The sequence below is a fragment of the Xenopus laevis genome, chromosome 6S, assembly GCF_017654675.1.
Source record: "Xenopus laevis strain J_2021 chromosome 6S, Xenopus_laevis_v10.1, whole genome shotgun sequence".
Classification (NCBI taxonomy): domain Eukaryota; kingdom Metazoa; phylum Chordata; class Amphibia; order Anura; family Pipidae; genus Xenopus; species Xenopus laevis.
In genome coordinates, this window is record NC_054382.1 from 47,265,581 (window position 1) to 47,291,124 (window position 25,544).

At 36.5% G+C, this 25,544-nt stretch overlaps 1 protein-coding gene across 2 annotated transcripts in view; it reads right to left on the bottom strand.

Annotated features, from left to right (window-relative positions):
• The window catches only part of myrip.S (myosin VIIA and Rab interacting protein S homeolog), a 212,934-nt gene that overhangs the window by 114,225 nt on the left and 73,165 nt on the right, over positions 1-25,544 (bottom strand). For both annotated transcript variants that reach the window (XM_041567558.1, XM_041567557.1), the window contains exon 3: positions 2,151-2,372. In XM_041567558.1, the coding sequence (XP_041423492.1) occupies positions 2,151-2,372 (222 nt within the window). The remainder of the gene's footprint in view (positions 1-2,150; positions 2,373-25,544) is intronic.

Here is a 25,544-nt window from a genome sequence, read left to right on the forward strand (position 1 = left end):
TTGTGTCTAATGTTTTATTTGAAGAGGACTTTTATTAAACAGCTTTTTATGTCTTGTTAAAGGTTCCCTTTAAGTGAGTTTTCCTTTAGAATAGTGGTTACATGACCTTATGAGTGCTTAACGATATAAAGTGAATAATGATAATCTGGTTATTGCATAAGCATTTGTTAGACAAAGCCCGTTTGATTGATCATTGCCCCCCTGAAACATATAAAGGGTCAATTAAGTTAGTTTCCTTTTAGATTTTCACGCTGCCCTGCTGCTTTTCATCTATTTGCAATAAAGATGAAAACATTTAAATAAATTTTGCAATAAAGATGAAAACGTTGAAATAAATGACATTGACTGAAGGCAGTTCTTACATGAAGCTTCGCTGGAAAAATGACATGAACTGACAGAATTCTCCCATATGGCTAAACAAAGACAGAAAACCTGACATAGACTGCACTTCTGGACAGTTTAATATAGCAGGTTGCTGGAAAAAACCTGCTTTATTAAACTGTCCAGAAGTGCTGCCTATGTCGAGTTTTCTGTCATTGGATACAGTGGGGACACTGGAGACTGAGCACCTGGCAGGGGGAGGAACGACCGGTCTCTTTGTGTCTAAACAAAGAGTCAAATCTAACCTGGGCCTATTTGTTAGGCACTTTGGGTTTCTGATTTACCAGTGTTGAATGTTCATTCACATAATAATGAATAATGAAAAGCCTCTGAACAAATAAACTGTACAGATTGAATACCTGGACATTGAAGACCCCTAACAGATATAATATTAATGACAGAGTGAAAGCTGCTATGAGTTCAATAAAAGGGCTCTGCATTGAAACCTATACAGCTCCATCATCGTGGATATAGTTTAGGTTTATAAAGTTGGGGCATAAACAATTTACTTAATAACCAAAATCAATGAAGTGTATGATAAAACATATTCCATAATCTTCCTTAGAAGCTTACTCTGCATTTTCAGATTATGAACATATAATATATTTTATACATAAATATTTGATAAAAGGCACAAATTTTGCCTACGTTTTTAAACAGGTTACCAGCAAATACTTCCTGCTTATTGGTTGTTATGGGTTACCGAACCTAGGTAATTAGTTCCTTTTATTACATAACCAATTACTAATTACATGAAACAAAATTTGGTACCTTGGTTGTCTACTTTAATAACCACAAGGTCAAGGCAGGGATTTATACATTTATAAATTATGCACAGCACTTTAGAATTCATATCACCTTATTAATTAATTGATGAAATACAATTGATTGGATTTTTAATTAATTGTGTTTTTATGGTTATAAATAATCTATTCTAAGCAATTAATCTGAGTAGTACCGTCTTTATTGGGTTATTGGATTGAGGGTTTAGTTGGTGATAAGTGGAGATTCCTCAACTATAAGTATTATAGACTGATTATAATTTGGAAAATCAATTATTAAAGGTCAAACGGGGTACTTTCTTTACCTTCTTACAATTACTAATTTCCCTATTATATACAAAGGTTTATTTTAGGGTATATTGTATGGAGGTTCTAAGCTATTTGGTAGAATGCCTTAACTTTGCAGCTTATCTAGCAACCCATCGCAACCACTTTGAAGCATTGCCAAATTTATGCCCTTTATTACAATTCCCAAACCATGAAAGGCAATTAATAGCCTCTCACTCTACATATCTATAGGGTAAGAATACATTTTAGAAAAATATTACTCTTTATGCCAGTAAGTATTGTATTTATATACATTGGGTAGACAAAATAATGGTTATTTTACAATGGGCACAAGTGTTGGGGCACTATGGCAAGGGCAAGGTGTGCTCTGTTCCTTGTGTTAGATTCAAAAATCAGGCACAGACACAAATATTTGTTGTTCTTGATGTGATACACATACTGTATTATACAAATAACAATGTATGCTAACTGAATATCAGAAATGAAAGTAACATTAGTGTTATATAAGTTTCACACCTGTTGTAATCATTTAAGCACTTGGGGGCTAATGTAATATAACCTTTTCTACTGGTCAATAACCCATAGAAATCAATCAGTTGCTGTGGGTTACAAGACATGGGGAAACATTTCACCTTTTTTTAACCTGTGAAAGCTTCAGTATACAGCATCAGAAACAATGTTTATGACATGGAACCCTACCTTGTTTGCTGGCAGACATTGCAAATCCACGCCTTCTCTTTCTTTTGGTAAGAGCTGCAGTTTTTACAGATGTTAAACTTGCAATCCAAACACTGTCTCTTGGAATTGATAAGAAATGTAAACGGGGAACAGCATCGGATGCAGCAGTGCTCATTAAACTTCTGCTGCTTGGATAAAATGGAGCATTTGTCGCCTTCTTCATCCAGCTTCTGCTTTAGTTCACTGGAAAGAAAGTAAAGAAAATATTAGAACTTTACCTAAAAAAACAAATATAAAAATAATCATCTAATTTTACACTGTAATTTCACACTATACCAGCTACCAAAAAAGCAATCTTCATATATTCTTATATATTCTTAATCTCATGAAGCCCAAATTAGATTCAATGTCAATACATTCAATCATTTAAAATACACTTATTTGAAAAATGAACATGATTTTTCTTTAAACCAATAGCATTCATATTAAAATTAATAAAATGAAAATCAGCCAGAAGTTAATTCTGCAGGACAGAATTCATATTGGGAAAATACTTCAGGATGGTAAACTTTAAAAGTCATGATTTATCAGAATTTGTTTTTTTTGCTGGCCCCAGTGGTCTTCTGTAGTAAACATCTTTGAAAACAGGATGATCATTTTGTAACCATGTATATGATTTTTAAACAGATTAGAGATTATCAAGCAAAGTGTTTTTTAATGTTTCTTTTCAAGGTGTAATATAATTCTGGGACAACTGGTTATAAATAATTCTATGGTACATATGGGCAAAGTACCTTGGGGGTCATTTATAAACACTGGGCACATTTGTACCTGGGCAGTTACCCATGGCAACCAAACAGATGTTTGCTTTCATTGTTCTCCTTGCAGCTGGCTGAAAAAATCTAATCACTGATTGGTTATTGCCAAGGTGCAAATTTGCCCAGTGTTGATAAATGAACCCCCTTGTCTGTACTGTTCCCTGTTGATGTAGTGTAGACATTATATAACCTCAATGCTTTCCTACAATTCCAGTATCACTATGTGTGCACCAAAATGGTTTAAAGTTACATAAAAACTGTATCTTAAAAAAAGTGAAGAATGCGTTCTAAAAAAATATTATTTCAATACTGAAAGCATTGGGGCACATTTGTAAAGAGACAGCAATACTAGAATGTGAGAAATAATACCAGTATGGTTCCATCTACAATAATAAACAAAAATAACAACAACAAAAAATAGTGCTCAGTGAAAGTTGGGGGTTTAAAGGGGAAAACACAATTTTTTTTGTGGAAAAAAACATTGTTCAAGATTTATTATAAATGAAGTAGTTGGGTTTGGTGCGCTCAGTGGATATTACGTCCCAATTTATCTAAATAAAAATAAGGATGTATATAGTGTATTACAGTTTGCTTTAAGATGGTATCTGCTAATCGGATCTACTCACAAGGTTTCGATGTATGGATTGCAACGAAAATCTCTGATTCTGGTCAGGTAATGTAGTCAGTCCTCAGAGTACCTGTAACAGATAGCTGCACTAGTGTAATACGCCTGGAATTGTCAGGAAGTGCTTAAAAGCGGTTGTACTCACCGAATAGCAGGTAAGGGAAAGCGTTTCTATGGAGGGAGAGTGCCTTCTTCTCCTGCGGATGGTGCTCGTCAATTTCTGCGATCGCTGGATAGAACCGCTTCTCAGAGAATTCCGGCCGTATTACACTAGTGCAGCTATCTGTTACAGGTACCTTGTGAGTAGATCCGATTAGCAGATACCATCTTAAAGGGGAAGGAAACCTAGTCGGCGCAAACCCCCCACCCCCCCTCCCGTTTGTTGCCCACCCTCCCTCCTCCCCCCTGGCCTACCCGTCCCGCTGGGCAAATGCCCCTAACTTGTTACTCTTCTGCGCAGGTCCAGTCCAGGGAGTTCACCGACGACATCTTCTTCCACGCGATTTTCTTCCTGCTTTGAACGGCGCATGCGCAGTAGGATCATTTCGCCGGTACAATCTACTGCGCATGCGCGTGACTTTTGGCGCATGCGCAGTAGATCCGTACCGGCGAAATGATCCTAATGTGCATGTGATAAAACGCCGTTCACAGCAGGAAGAAGATCGCGTGGAAGAAGATGTCGTCTGTGAACTCCCTGGACTGGCCCTGCACAGAAGGGTAAGTAACAAGCATTTGCCCAGCGGGACGGGTAGGCCAGGGGGGAGGAGGGAGGGTGGACAACAAACAAAAGGATATGGTTGACAAAAGGACTTTATGAAAAAATATATTTATTGCATTAATGCCATTAGTCATATTTGTGCTATTATACCTGTTAGTACCAAGGCATTTATCCCACTAATTGTGTATGAATCATACCAGTTTTCTATTGCAAAAAAAAAATAAATGTTTTTACTTTACAGACATTTTGTGTTTACTTTTCACATTTAATTATGCACTTTTATATTTTGATCCTGTCTTTGAAAAAATGTATATGTAATACACTATATACATCCTTATTTTTAGTTAGATAAATTGGGACGTAATATCCACTGAGCGCACCAAACCCAACTACTTCATTTCTACAATTTTGCGGACCTGTTCGGATCCACATAAAAACACTTTGGTGCAGCTAAAAGATTTTTCATTTGGACTAAGGGCAGCGTTCACACCTAATCGACAAGATTTATTATACCCTGATGCTGCTAAAATTCAGAATCCAAAAAACCTGCCGAGGTCATGTAGAAGTCAATGGCAGATGTCCCTTTTACAATTAGAAGATATGATGAGCTGCGCTGGGTTTTATATGATAATCCAAATAATTTGTGGTCCCACACCAAGGAGTCTTTTCCCGCAGCAAATTTTTTAAATTATTTCATTAATAAATGACGCTGAAAATCTGAGAAAGTTGTGGTAAATACTTTTTTCACGATTTATTATGTCCCAAAGCTGTTCCAAGTCCAAATCCAATCTAAAAATCTGCCTAATTCATGTAAATGTCCCCTTAATTATTTGCAGATGTTTTAACCCGTTTTCAGGGTTGACAATAGTTTTCCTGTTAAAAGAAACACACATTTTTTGTGTTATTTAGGCATCAGACATGAAAAATTTGGGTTTTTCGCACGACAATCCGAAAAACGGTGTCCTCGATCTGATATTTTCGGAGCTTTTCATTGATAAATACGGGCAAATTGTGGATTCTAGTTTGATAGGGTTTTTTTTTATTTTAAATATCAGGAAAATTCAGATTGTAATTAATAACCCCCTAAAGTTTTAGTAAATAACCACCTTAGAGACAAGTGCTTTTCATGATTACATTCTGCATTTTAGTGACAGTTTATGCGACACTCTACAGTCTACAGAATGGTGGTTCCTTTATAACATAAGCACACAACACACATGATACAGGATTCCTAAATAGATGCCCTGGGTTAAACTTTGTTTCTGTGTGTACAATACAGACTTTTTCATTTAACTGGGTTGGCTTCTATAGGAATGCCACCAGTTAGACATATTAGATGTGGAGAATGCAGACGTATCTAATTTGGCATTTAAAAACAAAGTATCTGTTTATTCAGTCACATACCTTCCTTAAAGCCTTACACAAGTTTAAAGTCAGCTAATGCATTTGTTTAATTTATACTGTGCAATCAACAGAAATAGACTATGGCTGAATGGTTTCTCCTCCTCTGTTGTTTATAATGTCTGCAGAATAACAGTGCATAAAGCAGAGACTAGGCAGGAGCTGCAGAATAATGCACAGCGCTAATGAGAATGAAACTGATTGAAGAGGTATCAAATCATTCAGCATTCAGCACTAACAAATCCCTCAAGGATGCCTTGGCCAATAACTTAATAATTGCAGACATCGCTATTATTTTCATACCATTAGGACATTTTCATTATCAGGACGGTTAAAAGGATATTTCAGTGCACTTAATACAGTATCTATTTATTTTTACACAATTGTTCCATATTTAAATGAACATGGAATAGCTCACTTTAAGCAGGAAAACAATAGTCACAGTCAGAATATTTCCTTAGTAATAAAGAAGATTCACTGAAGAGCAGATACGTTCTGTTTTGTTGTATTTTCTTTAGTAGTTTTTTTGCAATGTATCACTGATACAGTGAAACTTTGTCAATCATACAAACATACAAACTTGTATGAAAAAGACCTGGTCAAAGCTTGGAGCAAATGGGAAAATAATACACAAAAAACATGAATATCCTGTAATTATAGCCTTATAAACGGCTGATGTCATCAGTTATAAATGGAGCTTGTTGGAAAATATGAGGATATTGAAGAAACCTTGGAGTTCCATGACCTGTATAAAAGCACTCAGCTTTCTGCATCGTGCATCACTAAACTCAGTTTATAAGAATATAATTTACAAAATATTAATGGCTTTTGTGTAATATATATATATATATATATATATATATATATATATATATATATATATATATAGTAGAGAGTATTGTTAGTGATAAACAAAAGATGGAGCAACAGAAGGAATCTATGTGTCAAAAAATTCTATAAAAGGGGTTACCCAGAATATGTATTAAAACAAGCAAAAGACACAGCAAAAAAAGATGATAGATCTAAACAAAGAAATAAGAAGCAACGAATACTGTTCACAATTAAATAGCTGTAGTAAAAAAATTGGGACAATTTTACGTCGGCACTGGTATATTTTATACAGAGAGCATATCCCCATATTAAGGAATTTACATCACCCCCATTACAATCCTATCAAAGGGGTAGGACCATTGGTAGTATGGTAACTACGGCTACATTTAAGAAAGAGCAGAAACAAAGGGATACATTTTTGGGCTCACGTACTTCCCGGGATGTATACTTGCACTGGTTGTGCACAATAGCACAATGTGATTAAGGGCAAGGAATTTGTGCATCCTGATACAGAATTCACTGTTCAATTACGTGGACACTACTGTTGTATCTCTAAATATGTGGTATATGTGTTGACTTGCCCATGTGGGCTGATATACATTGGAGAGACAACCCAGATGGTAAAGTCACGCATATCAAAACATAAATCCTCCATCAATTTAGGAAATGCAAAACTCTCTGTATCAAAGCATTTTTTGGATTTGGGGCATAGTGCAGACCAATTGAAAGTTATGGTATTGGAAGGAGTTCCACCTCTCAAATATGGAGGAAACCGTGAATTGAGATTGAAACAAAGAGAAGTATGGTGGGTTAAAAAGATAAACTCACTAGAGCCACATGTACTCAACAGGGATAATGATTTATATTTATTTCTGTAAAAATAACAGCTAACAGTAAATTAAAATTCAGCCAATAATTATTAATAATTATTGTCCTTGTAAACTCAAATCACTGTGCGAGTGTACTTTCAAATGGTTAATACATTACATTTATTAACTCAACCCAAATGCATTTAAAAGCAACCCTAACCCCTAAAAAAACTGTTATGGGTGGGGCCCCTCCAGATCCCATAATAAAATCTGATGATCCAATGATAAGAAATTAAATGAATGCTAAGCAAAATGAATCCTCAATGTACTCAATAAGTAATCACATATTGTATTCAGAATTGCTTTATTGGGCAGGGATCGATGTAGCTAATACATCATCGCTGTAAAGCACTAGGGAGTATGTTATATAACATAAAGACCTTATAACGGACTTATTCTTGTGAGAAATGTAATTTTAATTCAAAATCTGTGCTAGTGATGTAAATGACCTTTTCTATGGAAATAAGGTTCTTTTTCTCATGTCTTTCTGTTTCAAGAGAAGTTTATTATACCATTGCACAAATGTTAGTGTCACAAAAAGGTGTTTGGAAATACCAATAATATTTGGTTATGAAGGCTTTAGAGTTGTTGGCCTGTGAAATATAGTGTATTGCTATAATCTCTGACAAACACAGCTGTCAAAAGTTATAAAATAAAATGTATCCAAGCGTTCATCAAATTCTGTTGTCACAAAGTCGGGGAAATATAAGTAAGAGCCACAGGGGAGTAAAGAGAACTTTTTTGTTTGCAGAACTTACATGAAGAATCATCATTTGTAGACATCTTTTCATAATTGCTTTATTGCTGCAATATATAAGTAACATATTCTTTATGCTTAATTCTCCTTTTGAAGCTAAATTGCCAACTGTGTGCCCAACCAATTCAGAGGCTAGTCATCTGATGGTACCAAAGATATGGTTACCTTACCAGATCGCTTGAAAATTCAGGGACACTAATAATTGCATGTCGCAGGGCTGCAGTTATTGTGTGTAAATTAAATTGCATCCCTTTAAGCTCACCACAATTTTCCCCCTTTACCTATTTTGTACTTGGAGCAGGGCAAGGGGGCCTTAACATTAATGTAGAAAACACTGTGCAATATATACAACAATTTGCTAGAACTACAGTAAATTCAGAATTTACAGCTAGCCATGCCTCACTACAAAAACATATCTAGAGCACATACGTAAATCATAGTCGAAACATACATATTGTTTAATAATTTATGCAGGCACAGCTGTATTTCCAATGCGGAAAAGACATATTTACATTTTACAATATGAAAATTGCTTAACAGGACACTGGGCAGAAAATTGTCAAATGAGAGTCAATATTCGTAAATGCAATGTTATGCACTTAAGTAATAACATAAATATCAATTATACACTAAATGGTGTTGTGGGGACCTCCTTTATTGAGAAAAAAATTAGGATTTTTATATATAACAAACTGTGTATTTCTAGGCAGTGTAATTTAGTGACTACTAAAGAAAATAGAATACTATCTTACATAAAAAGGGCATTAACTCAAGGGATGAAAGCATCATGTTGCCTCTTTATAGTTGCTTGGTAAGGCCTCATCTCGAGTATGCAGTGCAGCTTTGAGCACCAGATCTTAAAAAAAAATCTATTGCAAAAATAAAAATGTTAGGTAATAAGTCTTCTGGGGGGTTGCACCCTTTGTTTGTCTAGAAGATGTGTTAGAGCTCACATTTTTAAAATAACTGATTCTGATGGAAAGCCTGTTTTGCTGCATGCAAGGAGTGTGCCAAAGTCAGATGCTTTGTTACCTTTAGTTTGTCCTCGACTTGATTATTTGAGTTAGTTTTAAAACATCTGCTAGGGAAGGAAGTCCCCCTAAAAGATGTATTAGACATATCTGTCAATCAAAATCTGACCCAGACCTCTGCATGAAGAGAGCATTGAGAGTGACAGATTACTGAGAGTGAGATACTGAAGACAAATTTGATTATTTCATAAACAGCATAGAATGTTTAATTGATTATATTATATATATATTTAGTGTCTTATTTTAGTGATGGAGCTTTGATTAAACTGTAATTGATAGAAGGATAATGAGTGCATAGACATGGATGGAAGACTTTAATTAAAAAGGGTATACTGTCAAGGTTGGGGTTGTTTTCTCTGTGTCAAAATAGATAGCTGAGGACCTTTTTCCCATAGAAAAGATCAAAGAATCAGAGGCCATCCCTTTAAACTTGAGGAACCAAACTTTGATTTGAAGCAGCAAGGTTGTGGAATACCCTGCTGGGTGAGGCTGCAATGGCAGATTTTATTAATGACTTAATTAATAGTGGCTTGGATAACTTTCTAGACAATTTATTAAAAAAGTACCTCATAACTCACAATCGGTAATGATTGCTTCAAAATTCATTCATTAATTTATTACTTAAAAAATTATGATATGAATGTACATTAAGTACAAAAAGTTACCTATAGCTCATCTTGCTTGTTTTTCATTGAAAGATCTGCTTTTGTAAGTAATAGTTCTTTGAAGTTCCTAAACCTGACTGTTTTGCCAACCTGACTGTCCCATCTCACCCTATCAGTTAGAGTTCCTAATGCTAATGGACTCCTGCTGCACAAATATGGCAAACACCTCATAGAGGAACACGGGGATCAGAAAGTTAATGTAAAAGCATTGGGCAAATATTTTTATGGCAAAATTGAATTAGCATTCAAACACAATGTTATGATCGTTGTTATAAAGGCTTAATTTCTGGTGTCAGTATCTCTTTAATATTGCTCAGTGCATTTATTTCCCACACCATTCATTTCATGACAAATATTAAAATTCATTGAAAAATTCTTTTTATTAGTAACATTTCCAAAATAATTCAATCTACCTACTGCAAAACTCAACTCATTAATTAATCATCATCAGAGATATGAGTTAATTCATAATAATTCATCATCTGTTAAAAACATCACAAAAACATGACAAAAATCATGTGAAGGGTTTTCCCAACTGTTTAGGGCTATTGTGAAATATGTATCTACATGTGAGACCCCAGTGGAAACTAAAATGGTTTTTATGTCGCAGGATAATATTGCGTGGGAGTCAATTCACCCACCTTTTGTGTGCAGATTTCAATTGCAGCTATGAAGGCGGGATACCCAGTGCTGGCTGTATTTTGAGGACTATTTTAGGTGTAGAGCGATAGTCTTGGTCCCCTTGCAATTAAGGGGCTTAAGCACCAATAATGACTCCCACACAATATTATCCTGGGGCATAAAAGCAATTTTCTTTTCACTTTGCTTTACTGCTATAGGAAGGTTTAACTTCGCTGTATCACACCACAAAATAAATATCTGAAATAACTTGGTGACTAGTGACTCTTTAAAAACAAATTAAACTTTATATTGGCAGCTGTTACACAATCAATTGGTGGGCAATGATTCAGATGGTACAAAAATCATAAATTGGTAAAACTCTCACTTCAGTTGTGATTCACGCAAATAGCAGCTGTGTGCTGTTCACAAAACCCAGAAAGACTAAACTCAGCACTAGATGAAGCTCACATGGGTGTTTTACTTCTCTATTCCAGAGCCTATTCTATGCCTGAGCCCTTTGAGTACTAACACTTACTAGCCACTTCGTTGAAGTCTATGGCTGCTCTACTAACTACCCCGATAGTACTCCTGGAGTATGCTACTGCAAACCCTGTATGTTAGAAATGAATTCCATTATTGCAATGCTTCAAAGCTTGCATGCTTGTTCGCATAGTTTTCCTGTAGCAAGGCAAGTTTATTTCTGGTGATATTATATCTTTAAAATGTTTAAGGACGCTACCGTTCACTGGACATGTAACGTTAAATGTTCATAGGGGCAAAAAGAGTTTAATCAGTGGCATTCCAGCTAATTACAGTTGAAGATGCTGGAAGTGAGTTTCAGCAGAGCTGAAGCTCCAATGATTTATATTCTAAGAGTTGGAAATGCAATCACTATAATTATCATTTATTTATATATCAGCAGCAAGTTACCCAGCAATCTGGCTTCTGAGATCTTGCAGATATTAATAAAGATACCCCTTGTATTATTCTTAGAAATATATAACATTAAAGGACATTCTGTAATTTAAAAAATTAATAATTTCTCATAATTTCTCTTAATAATTTCTCAATGGCCCAAATTTATTATCCAGAGAAATGTTAATCCCATGATTTGACAGTTGAGATCACAGTATAAACCATTCTTTGTGATATATCATACCATCTGGATTAGCGAGCGGAGAATTTAGCATGAAGAGCATGAATCACAAGGCTAGGATAAAAACAAGAAAGACTGTAAAAAAGTTTTGTGAGAATCAATACTAGTTAACTCTACAGGAATATGCCTTCTTTACTAACTGATACTATTTATACTAATATATGGGCATCCATAGACAAGATTTTATGCTCAATAGGTTCAAATAATTGCTTCATAATTGTGTTTTAATTGAAAAGTATCTAAGTTCCAAGCTGATGTCCATCAGATTTGCCCAAGTACATTTGGGTATGTGTAATACAGAGGCTTGCAATCACAGACACAGAGAAGTGTAGGAAAATGCAGTAAAGGAGTTATCAATGTATATATATTATTGTGTGTTTTTACTTTCAATCATTTGGCTGACTACTCAATATGGTAAAAAACACTTTCTAATGAAAAAGCCAGTATAAAAAAGTAACAAATTGGCAAAATCATTAAAAAATCCCCTAAAATCTGGGACTGATAGGAAAATGTCAGGAAAATTTGAAAAAATTTCCTATTTACAGAGCAAATCTGATGTTTACTGAAAAATAGGCTTTTCTGTGGTAATGTGAAATTATTCGCTGATTATTGTAACTAAGCTTCGTTACTATCAAGTACAAGGTACGGTTTCATTAGTACAGAGAAAATAGAAATCATTTTAAAAATTAGATTTAGTTAAATTGGAGTCTTTGTATAACAGGTACCTTGGATAATGCATCAGTCACAGGCTAGGATTTGTGGGGAGGCCACAAAGGCCCAGACCTAGGGCAGCAAGATTTTAGGGACAACATGCTGCCTAGCCGCATTCTAGGCGGGCGCTAGGACCATGCGGCCTAGGGGCACCCAAGAGGGAAATCCAGGCCTGATCAGTCAGCAGCAGAATCATAAGTCCCTGTTAGCACTTAGATTGCCAAGCTTTAAGAATCAACAGCTGAATGAGTCACAGCTTCACACTTAAATGATTGCATTAGACAGGTTTGTGTATGCGCTGCCTGTATTGTACTAAGCTCCAAAAGCAATATATGTGGGAGTGTAGTTCTACAGCTGTAGTCTATAACTATACAATTATGGAACTATATTTTGTTCTGCTTCTTTTGCTTCCCTAATTAATGACTTCATGTGATTAAGTTCCTCATGCATTTGTGAGAATCCCACACAGCAGTTTGTCTATTGCCTGCCCAATTAGTCACTTAACAAACTGTTTCCTTTGTTAATACCCAGCTGTCACATAAAGGTTCCATTTGCGCAGCTTCTAGAGAACATGGATCAAAATGTTAACGGTTATTGTGCACAGTATTTCAGCGGAAGGCCCTGGTGTTAAAAGTCCAAATAAATTCCAACTGAAATCTGCCAAGTTCATGTAGAAGTCAATGGCAGATGTCCCGAAGATATCCTGAGTTGCGTTGTGTTTCCAAAATTGTGGCATTCGGGCATCAAATTCGAAAATGTTGTGGTATTCGGGCATCAAATTCGAAAAAGTTGCGGTATTCGTGAGGTTGTATATAAGTCATTGAGAGAGGTCCCTATCCTATTAGTTTCTGTGGTCTGCACTGAAATTAGCCTGAAAATCCGTCTATTTTGGACTTTTCAGGCAAAGATCTGAAAAAAATCTGGCTTTTCGGGAAAAAGTCAGAGAAAATCAAGCTATTCAGAAAAACCTCTGAAAAAAAATCATATGATTCGGGGTTTCATTCGATCGTATCGAGGTAGTCCCCAATCCGTTTGTGCTTTTTTAATAATAAATAAGGTCCAACAGTTGATTTTAGTTTGGGCTGACTTTTTTTTTTATTTAAATACTCAGAAAAATTCGAATTTTGATAAATAAAGACTGAAATGTTCAGTTTTCAGGGTTTGACACTGGTTTTTCCTCAAAAACGCAAATTTCTGTGTATTTTTTTTTAGTTTTTTTGATTGATAAATATGGGCAAATCGTGGATTCTAGTTTGGTTAAAAAATCTGAAAGGGGGGTTGATAAATAACCCCCTCAGTGTAGAGCCACAAGCAACATTTCAAGTTTATCCAAGCCTTTAAAGGAGAACAAAAGCTTAACAACGAAGTAGGCTAGGAATGTCGTAAATTATGTTTGGGCTTCTGTACCAGCCCAAAGCAACCACTGCCATTTATCAGGGATGATCTGTGCCTTCAAAGATGCCCCAATCGCTCTCCATCTTTTGTTCTGCTGATTCACTACACATGCTCTGTGCTGCTGTCAATTACCTGAGCTTATGGACCGACTCAAAATATACAGTATGCATAGAATATAAAAGTCACAATAGAAGGCTAATTAGTAATTAATGCAGATAATAACTACATGGCAGCACAGAAAACAGTGCACCTAGCATTAGAAATTAATAATCAGCCTTGTAGCATCAGCTTATATTACGGACACACTTCATGTAGTGCTTGATAATTAGCAACAACCCTTAAGCTTAGCTTCTCAGCAGCTGCTCAGAGCCCACTGAGCATGAGAGTGTTGCAGACACTTTCCAAGATGGTGACCCCCTGTGACAAGTTTGATGGCCTAGATCATTGCTGCTATTGAAAAGCTGAAACTTTAGGATGATTTAATAAGTTCAGTATATAAAATATGTCATTTTTTGCCATATTCATTTTTAGGGTTTAGTTCTCCTTTAATCAGACTATGTATAAAACCTGTGGAACCATGCTTAGTATATTCCACAAATAAATTATTTGACAGAATCTTTTGCTGTTATTTTTTATTTGTTTTTTATAATGCTCACTGGAATATATGAATGGGCTCCAGATAAATGACACTTGACAGAACTGATCTGCATCATTCATACTTGTACTGACATTGTAGAGCAGCAGGAATTTTCTTTAAAGTCTGAAATGTATTATTGGCCTGTGAGAAACAAGATGGATGGATGGAAAGGTGTACATGTAGCCTTATCCAAACCAAGAGGCCCAAAGTTATTCCCCCTCCTATTAACCTCCAGATCAATCTCAACACTAGAAGGTTATCTCTACTAGAAGGAGCTATAACATTGGGCCTGTATTTGAGAGTCCTACAGAGTATTGGTAGTTATCATAATATCCCTTAGTCTGTTCACTATTAAAGCCCTTCATGGTACTTTCAAGATGCTTGTGAGGATTTTTGTGACTTTTGTGTATATGATTGTTCAAGACTCCCTTTTGCATACAATGTTATATGGGCATTGTAAATATATTGATACAAACATTTGACCATGTCAGGATTAGATTTTATGAAACATGTGAGAGGATGAAGTTGTGCCCTGACCAGATCATTATTTTCTTCACTAGTCCTGCAGGTAGAAAACAACTTAAAGTGATACTGACACCAAAAAGTTTCTTTTCAAAATATTAATCTACATTAAGAGGTTATTTACTAAACTCCGAATGCAATAATCACTAAAAATTTGTGATTTTCTTTAAAAATCATGAATCTTTTGGAATTTATCAAACCCCGAGGATGGAAAAGTGGAATCAGAAAATCTGGCATCTCAGACCTGTCGAGGTTGCATATAAGCCAATAGGAGAAGTCGCAATGATTTTTTGATGTGTGCTGGGTTTCGTGCAATACCTCAAAGTTTTCGGGTGCAAAATCTGAAAAATCGTGAAAATCGGATGAAAAAAACGGAAATTCACGAAAAGCAAATTTTTGGGAAAATGTAATAGTAAATAAGAGTAAAATACCTTAGCGGATTTGATAAGTAACCCCCTAAAAGTTACATATAGGTCATGTTGATCGTTTTTTGCTGATCGTTCTGCTTTTGTAAGTAATTATTACTTGAAGTTCATAAACCTGACTGTTTTACCAACCTGACTGTCCCATCTCAGTCTGTCAGTTAGAGTTTCTAATGCTAATGGACTCCTGCTGCACAAATATGGTAGCCCACTCATAGAGGAACATGGGGGTAAGAAAGGTAATGTAAAAGCATCAGGCAAATACTTTTATGGCAAAATTATAAATAGCATTCAAAGATAATGTTATAATAGATATAAAAAAATATTTTCTGGTGTCAATATCTCTTTAAAGTGTGGATTCTGCTAGAAACCCAAAATAACAGAGGATGGGGGGATAAGTATGTAATCAACTTGCTGAAATTACAAGTTAGTTGATATACAGAACAAATATTTTTATTACATGATATACAGTAAAAGCTCATGCATTAGTACAGTAGTATGTGTTCTACTGACTGAATTATTTTTGTGCTATCTAAACACTGACACCCCAATGATACACTGTTTTCATTCTGTAAAGACTCATATAGAAAGTAATCAATTAGAGCTACTTAAACAGTGGACATATATATTTTACCAATTATGCATATTGCTACAGAGGGCTAGAGTCATCATCACTGTTACATTAATTGCAAATGATTAAATGCCATAGAAGTGTTCTGTAAAAATGTCCCAGAATACCAAGACAAATACAAGAGGTCCTCTGCACTCAACCCATTATCAATATATTTAAGACATAGACATTTTGTGCATACTGCTACTGAAAAATGCCTTACCCTTTAAACAAAACAGGGATTGTTAGTCCATATATTGCAATATATTTAAGCTGGCCAACTACGTCAGAGTCATCCCATATCTGGCCAGTCCTATGCTCAATTTTCATCTGATTCATTAAGAATTCAATTGCTTAACCCTTTAAGTGCCAGCAGAATTGACCAATTTGGTTACGCGAAATGCCAGACGTTTTTGAAACATTCTGTGCTCTCTCACTTTAGGGGCATTTTCTGAGGGGAAACCTATAGTTCAGCTAGGAAAACTATACATTGTTTTTTTCGGGAGAAACTGAGCTTTCTAAATCTGCCTGAGTTTTCTTGTATTTCCACCTCTGCAAAAAGATTTATAGTGCTAAATACAAAAAAAAAATGAAAAATTCCTATTTTTCACAATATATGAACTTATACCTGAAAAATATTTCATTTTACGCATGAAAATCCAACTGATTTGGAAAGCCTCATGTCTCTTGAACATGCCAATACCAAATATGTATAGTTTTAGGAAGATTTAGGACATCTGTACAGCAAAAACTACCGGCAGTATATTACCGAATTTTGAAAGCAGAAGGCAGAAAACGGCATACTTTTGATTCCAAGGCCACAAAATCCTGAAACAGTATGTTTACCCCAGAAGACCATATATTTTTGGAAAGTACACATTCTGCCGATTCCAAAATGGGTAACTGTGTCTCTCTACTCCTAACTACCAAACATCAAAGCTTGTCTGAACGTAGCGTTTTTTATCAAAATGTATCAAAATTTTGAAAAATCACTTCAAAGGTTTTATTTTGCTGCTCCGCATATCACACACTATATTAGATACCAAGAAAAAACACCCTGAATATGATTGCCAGGGGTCCACTGAACAGTTTGATCCCCATTGTGCATAGGATTACCAAAGTACCTGGCATTTAGAGACCCCAATATGAAGTTAGCACATCCAAATTGTCCAGGACTTTACTTCAGCTACTGAAAAATCAACACACTGACTGCATTTTTTGTGGGGTAAAAACACCGAAATATACGTTTACCCCCCAAAACCATATATTTTTGGAAAGTACACATTCTACCGAATCTAAAATGAGTACCCATGCCTTTCTGCTCCAAACTACTGAGTCGCAAGGCTTTCCCAAAATTGTCAGTTTTGGTGAAATATCTGAAAATTTCCTAAAAGCTTCAACTTCCCAGCACCATATCACCCATGTATCATTACATACCAAGAAAAAGCACCCTAAATATGATTGCCAGGGTTCCTCCAAACAGTTTGGTAGCCATTGTTCATAGGTTTACCAAAGTATCTGGCATTTAGAGGCCCCAAAATGAAGTTAGCACATACAAATAGTCCTGTGAGTAACTTGAGCTAATGAAAAATCAACACATTGACTGCATTTTTTGTGGGGTAAAAACACAGAAATATACGTTTACCCCCCAAAACCATATATTTTTAGAAAGTAAACATTCTACCGAATCTAAAATGGGTACCCATGCCTTTCTGCTCCAAACTACTGAGTCGCAAGGCTTTCCCAAAATTGTCAGTTTTGGTGAAATATCTGAAAATTTCCTAAAAGCTTCAACTTCCCAGCACCATATCACCCATGTATCATTACGTACCAAGAAAAAGCACCCTAAATATGATTGCCAGGGTTCCTCCAAACAGTTTGGTGGCCATTGTTCATAGGTTTACCAAAGTATCTGGCATTTAGAGGCCCCAAAATGAAGTTAGCGCATACAAATAGTCCTGTGGGTAACTTCAGCTAATAAAAAATAAACACATTGACTGCATTTTTTGTGGGGTAAAAACACAGAAATATACGTTTACACCCCAAAACCATATATTTTTGGAAAGGACACATTCTACCGAATCTAAAATGAGTACCCATGCCTTTCTGCTCCAAACTACTGAGTCGCAAGGCCTTCCCAAAATTGTCGGTTTTGGTGAAATATCTGAAAATTGCATCAAAGCTTCAACTTCCTAGCACCATATCACCCATGTATCATTACGTATCAAGAAAAAGCACCCTAAATATGATTGTCAGGGTTCCTCCAAACAGTTTGGTGGCCATTGTTCATAGGTTTACCAAAGTATCTGGCATTTAGAGGCCCCCAAATGAAGTTAGTGCATACAAATAGTCCTGTGGGTAACTTCAGCTAATGAAAATTCAACACATTGACTGCATTTTTTGTGGGGTAAAAACACTGAAATATATGTTTACCCCCCAAAACCATATATTTTTGGAAAGGACACATTCTACCGAATCTAAAATGGGTACCCATGCCTTTCTGCTCCAAACTACTGAGTCGCAAGACCTTCCCAAAATTGTCGGTTTTGGTGAAATATCTGAAAATTGCCTCAAAGCTTCAACTTCCTAGCACCATATCACCCATGTATCATTACGTATCAAGAAAAAGCACCCTAAATATGATTGTCAGGGTTCCTCCAAACAGTTTGGTGTCCATTGTTCATAGGTTTACCAAAGTATCTGGCATTTAGAGGCCCCAAAATCAAGTTAGTGCATACAAATAGTCCTGTAGGTAACTTCAGCTAATGAAAAATCAACACATTGACCACATTTTTGTGGGGTAAAAACACAGAAATATATGTTTACCCCCCAAAACCATATATTTTTGGAAAGTACACATTCTACCGAATCTAAAATGAGTACCCATGCCTTTCTGCTCCAAACTACTGAGTCGCAAGGCCTTCCCAAAATCGATGGTTTTGGTGAAATATCTGAAAATTGCCTCAAAGCTTCAACTTCCCAGCACCATATCACCCATGTATCATTACGTACCAAGAAAAAACACCCTAAATATGATTGCCAGGGTTCCTCCAAACAGTTTGGTGGCCATTGTTCATAGGTTTACCAAAGTATCTGGCATTTAGAGGCCCCAAAATGAAGTTAGCACATATAAATAGTCCTGTATGTAACTTCAGCTAATGAAAAATCAACACATTGACTGCATTTTTTGTGGGGTAAAAACACAGAAATATATGTTTACCCCCCAAAACCATATATTTTTGGAAAGTACACATTCTACCGAATCTAAAATGAGTACCCATGCCTTTCTGCTCCAAACTACTGAGTCGCAAGGCCTTCCCAAAATCGACGGTTTTGGTGAAATATCTGAAAATTGTCTCAAAGCTTCAACTTCCCAGCACCATATCACCCATGTATCATTACGTACCAAGAAAAAGCACCCTAAATATGATTGCCAGGGTTCCTCCAAACAGTTTGGTGGCCATTGTTCATAGGTTCACCAAAGTATCTTGCATTTAGAGGCCCCAAAATGAAGTTAGCGCATATAAATAGTCCTGTATGTAACTTCAGCTAATGAAAAATCAACACATTGACTGCATTTTTTTGTGGGGTAAAAACACAGAAATATATGTTTACCCCCCAAAACCATATATTTTTGGAAAGTACACATTCTACCGAATCTAAAATGAGTACCCATGCCTTTCTGCTCCAAACTACTGAGTCGCAAGGCCTTCCCAAAATCGACGGTTTTGGTGAAATATCTGAAAATTGTCTCAAAGCTTCAACTTCCCAGCACCATATCACCCATGTATCATTACGTACCAAGAAAAAGCACCCTAAATATGATTGCCAGGGTTCCTCCAAACAGTTTGGTGGCCATTGTTCATAGGTTTACCAAAGAATCTGGCATTTAGAGTCCCCGAAATGAAGTTATTAGCTGAAGTTACCCACAGGACTATTTATATGCACTAACTTCATTTTGGGGCCTCTAAATGCCAGATTCTTTGGTAAACCTATGAACAATGGCCACCAAACTGTTTGGAGGAACCCTGGCAATCATATTTAGGGTGCTTTTTCTTGGTACGTAATGATACATGGGTGATATGGTGCTGGGAATTTGAAGCTTTGAGGCAATTTTTAGATATTTCACCAAAACCGACAATTTTGGGAAGGCCTTGCGACTCAGTAGTTTGGAGCAGAAAGGCATGGGTACCCATTTTAGATTCGGTAGGATGTGTACTTTCCAAAAATATATGGTTTTGGGGGGTAAACATATATTTCTGTGTTTTTACCCCACAAAAAATGCAGTCAATGTGTTGATTTTTCATTAGCTGAAGTTACCTACAGGACTATTTATATGCGCTAACTTCATTTTGGGGCCTCTAAATGCAAGATACTTTGGTAAACCTATGAACAATGGCCACCAAACTGTTTGGAGGAACCCTGGCAATCATATTTAGGGTGCTTTTTCTTGGTACGTAATGATACATGGGTGATATGGTGCTGGGAATTTGAAGCTTTGAGGCAATTTTTAGATATTTCACCAAAACCGACAATTTTGGGAAGGCCTTGCGACTCAGTAGTTTGGAGCAGAAAGGCATGGGTACCCATTTTAGATTCGGTAGAATGTGTACTTTCCAAAAATATATGGTTTTGGGGGGTAAACATATATTTCTGTGTTTTTACCCCACAAAAAATGCAGTCAATGTGTTGATTTAGCTGAAGTTACCTACAGGACTATTTATATGCGCTAACTTCATTTTGGGGCCTCTAAATGCAAGATACTTTGGTAAACCTATGAACAATGGCCACCAAACTGTTTGGAGGAACCCTGGCAATCATATTTAGGGTGCTTTTTCTTGGTACGTAATGATACATGGGTGATATGGTGCTAGGAAGTTGAAGCTTTGAGGCAATTTTCAGATATTTCACCAAAACCGACAATTTTGGGAAGGCCTTGCGACTCAGTAGTTTGGAGCAGAAAGGCATGGGTACTCATTTTAGATTCGGTAGAATGTGTACTTTCCAAAAAATATATGGTTTTGGGGGGTAAATATATATTTCTGTGTTTTTACCCCACAAAAATCTCCCAAATGAAAATAGTACATATGAATTTTCACATATGACACTCTGACTGCTACAATACAAGCACCTGGTATGTGCATTATGCACCATAAGACCCCCTAACAGTATAGAGACCCTAGAAAACCATATATTTTCTGAAAGCACACATTCAGACGAATCTAAAGCAAGTAATTACATCTTTCTACTGCAAACTACAAAACCACAAAGCAATGCTAAACATAACGCTTTTTATGGAATTTCTGAAAATAGTCACAAAGCTTGCATTTTACCCCATTATATACCCCACATTTTGTAACGTACCAGCAAAAGTCATCCTCAATATGAAAGCCAGGAGTGTACTGAACAGTGTGATGCCTGATATGAAAAGATTTACCAAACTAGGTGGCATACAGAGACGCCCAAATGAAAATAGTACATATGAATTTTCACATATGACACTCTGACTGCTACAATACAAGCACCTGGTATGTGCATTATGCACCATAAGACCCCCTAACAGTATAGAGACCCTAGAAAACCATATATTTTCTGAAAGCACACATTCAGACGAATCTAAAGCAAGTAATTACATCTTTCTACTGCAAACTACAAAACCACAAAGCAATGCTAAACATAACGCTTTTTATGGAATTTCTGAAAATAGTCACAAAGCTTGCATTTTACCCCATTATATACCCCACATTTTGTAACGTACCAGCAAAAGTCATCCTCAATATGAAAGCCAGGAGTGTACTGAACAGTGTGATGCCTGATATGAAAAGATTTACCAAACTAGGTGGCATACAGAGACGCCCAAATGAAAATAGTACATATGAATTTTCACATATGACACTCTGACTGCTACAATACAACACCTGGTATGTGCATTATGCACCATAAGACCCCCTAACAGTATGGAGACCCTAGAAACCCATATATTTTCTGAAAGTACACATTCAGATGAATCTAAAGCAGGTAATTACAATTTTCTACTGCAAACTACAAAACCGCAAAGCAATGCTAAACATAACGCTTTTTATGGAAATTCTGAAAATAGTCACAAAGCTTGCATTTTACCCCATTATATACCCCACATTTTGTAACGTACCAGCAAAAGTCATCCTAAATATGAAAGCAAGGAGTGTACTGAACAGTTTGATGCCTGATATGAAAAGATTTACCAAACTACTTTGTACACAGAGACCTCCAAATGGTTATATAGCAGACAAAATTTCCAAGGTCAAAATGAAGTAACAAAAATCCCTAAAATCCAACAAAACCGCAAAAATCAATGCTTTTTTTTTTTTCGCCTACTGTAATCAGCAGTCAGAATCAATTTTTGATAATTTTAGCATGGCCAAATAGGTTTTACAGACAGAAAAAGGGGAACAACACCTTTGCAAAGCTGAAAATGTAATAAAATGGCAAAACATGCAATAAAATGTCTAAAAATGCACCAAAATCACCCAAATTGCAGTATAATCACCAAAATAACATACAAAAGGTATTGCGCAGTGCAATTAGCGAATACGCTATTCGCAATGGCAATAAAACAGTTTTTTCAGCAAAAAAAACAGACGATGCGATAAGAAAAAAAAAAAAAAATACACAACAGTGCAAGTGTGTATGTGTGTGTGTACAACTGACCAATTGCATGTTGTGTGTGTGTGCAAGCGTGTGGGGGTGCTGTGAATGTGTGTGACCCCCCTGATCCCCCAAAAATGTATGTGATTGTGTGTAAGTGTGAATGTAAGTGTGTAATGGGAAAATAAGTGTGTGTTTGTGTGTTTGTGTGTGTTTCTGTGTGTGGATGGGCACTAACCTGGGGGAAGCAGGTCCAGATCGTTGTGCAGGGCTGGAGGAAGAAAATGCTGCATCACCCAGGAAGATCCGTTGAGAGGGGGCGGAGCTTCGGCTCAGGAAGTGAAAGCAGCAGCAGGACACGCAGTGTGCACGTGTCTGCTGCTGCATTTAGGGCCCCTGGGCGATCGCGCCTCAGGGGCCACTCGTTCCCGGCCCCTGCTCGTTGCCTGGGGGCTGGGGAACGAAGAGGAACGGAGCAAGCGGCTTGAAAAGCCGCTCCTCCGTTCCCTAACCCTGAAATGCTGCAGAACGTAGAATCTACGTTCTGTGGCATTTCAAGTGCCATCCCCACAGAACGTAGATTCTACGTGGGGTGGCACTTAAAGGGTTAATTATACATTTTACAAAGGGACTAAGTTTTACCTGCAACTTACTAGCTGCTTTCAAAGTAAAACTCCCAAACTTTTATTAGACACCAGCATACCAAGAACCAGTGGCTTACTGCTTAATTGTAGATGCAAGAATATTATCAAATAGCAATCCAGTCTATTCTGTTGTTTATCTGCTTGTGTGATCTATATTTATGTGTTCAAGGCAGGGATGGATGTAATTGTAAACAATTGGAGGTCCTAGGTTTCCAGCTATTTGCCTTTCAAAAATAATGGGAACATTTATTCAAAATAAAAAGACAGCTGTGGCATTATTTACTTGCACAGAAAATAGGATTGTATTCAAGTAAATTCTAATCCTGGTTAAATCCTTTCATTTAAATATAAAACCACTTATCAGAATAACAGGAATTACATTGTTTCCTTATAATGAAAAGGAGATATAGTCCTAAAAAAGACATGTTTTAAACTAAAATACAAAAAAAATAATTGTATTTGTACCAGATTATGGAGCACTTTTTCTGCACACTTCTTATATCCTTGCTGAAAGCCTGTTCACTTTTGTAATGAGGGATGAGAAAATTTGCAAATAACCAGTTAAAGTGACTGATTTCATGTAACAATAAATAGGCTATACATAATATTACAAGTAGGATGTCAGTGACGGAGCATCCAGGGAACCACTACAAACCCTATTGTTCATTAAAACATAGGCTAATTTGTGCACCTTCAAGGTGTGAACAATAAATAGGCTTGCCAAGCAATTTAAAGAGCTTTTTTGGATTATGCAATAAATTTTAACTGCTCCAGGTTACTCCATGAATACGTATTCATGGTGCCAGTCATTTGGGTCACTGTCATGCTTTCTGGTTTATTTAGAGTAATGGCTTCTTTTGAAATACAATCTCATACAAGCTGCTTTAATGCCAAGTTTTTTTATGCTTGGCCCATACAACAGAGAAGTTTGGTGGTGGTAGACACATGATGTGGGGCTGCTGTCAATCATCAGCGACTGGACATCATGTTAACATTAAAAAGAACTGAAAGTCTTTAAAAAAGGCCAGGAACCACATGTTGCATATTATTACGGTATGAGCCAAGCTTTTACATTGTAGAAAAGCATTGCCTGTTTCCCAGAGAAAGTTGATCTTGCAGCAGGATAGTAATCCCAAACAAGCTAAAGAAGCACTGGAGTGTCTCAAGAACTAAAGTGTGGCTCAAGAGCTCAAGGTGACCTACTGTATATTTGAAATATGAAAATGCTTTTGCTCTAAAGTGTAATATGTGTTGGGTTACTCAGCATATGTACAGTATTTCCTAGTTCTTCTCTAAATGACAATAAATGTGTTTTGGCAAACCTGTTACTGTGTCTCCAAAGAACACAGATTGCCATCTTACTAACAACTTCAATTTGCCATGGCCACACATCTAGTCTATACAGCCTACTTTTCAGCTTATGTAAAGAACAAAAGATTAATGCAGCAAGTTAACCCTGTGTGTTATCATAAGGCAAATAAATGTTCACTGCCAGCTTCATATCTGATGAGATGATTAGCACGCATACAGTATATACATTTTCTGTCTAGGTCTAAATAACCGATCATAATGCATGTGCTTCAGGGGGAGCACACCACCTTCCATACAGGCCAACAATCAAAATGTTAAAAATTGCCATGGAGTGCAATGCTAGGTATTAGAATTGGGCAGCAAGAATAAACTGAGAATATACTAAGAGTGCTGAAAAGCTGCCAAGAAAGGGATTATGGAGTCAAACTAGGACAGCCAAGCCTGTGTCAGTGAGGTTTGCAGGATATGGTAGGAATTTGTGATGCAGTGGTAGTTCTGGAGAACAAGTAGGTAAGATGCAGAAGCCACAATTAAAACTTAGTTGTGCAGGGTTCATGCCGAAGGAGCAGGTAGAATGCCGAGTCCAATAGTAATGCTTTGTGGAGAGTAGTGGGGGGCTGCACGATAGGCATAAAGGTGCTTATTAAGCAATTGAAGAAATGTATAAGTGATAGTAACCAGCATTAACTGTACAAACCCCTTAAAAACCCCCAATAAATCAATCACCCTGTCTACCTACAGCTCAGGTATAGTATGTATAATATGAATTAATTTTTTTTGAGACCGCTAAAATTATACATTTTAACTTGTGTATACGCACCTATTGGAGGGGTGCTGAGACTATTCGTATAGTATAGAAAGTTGTCTCAACAGTGCCTCTTAACTACCACACTTAATATTAATTGCCACCTCGGCCAATCACCTGCTGTCCACACCCAGCTCAAATGACAAAATACATTTCACAATTTCACTAATTCACCATTCATTCCCCACATATCATAAATTCATTCTCCATATTAGAAACCATTTCATAAATATATTTAC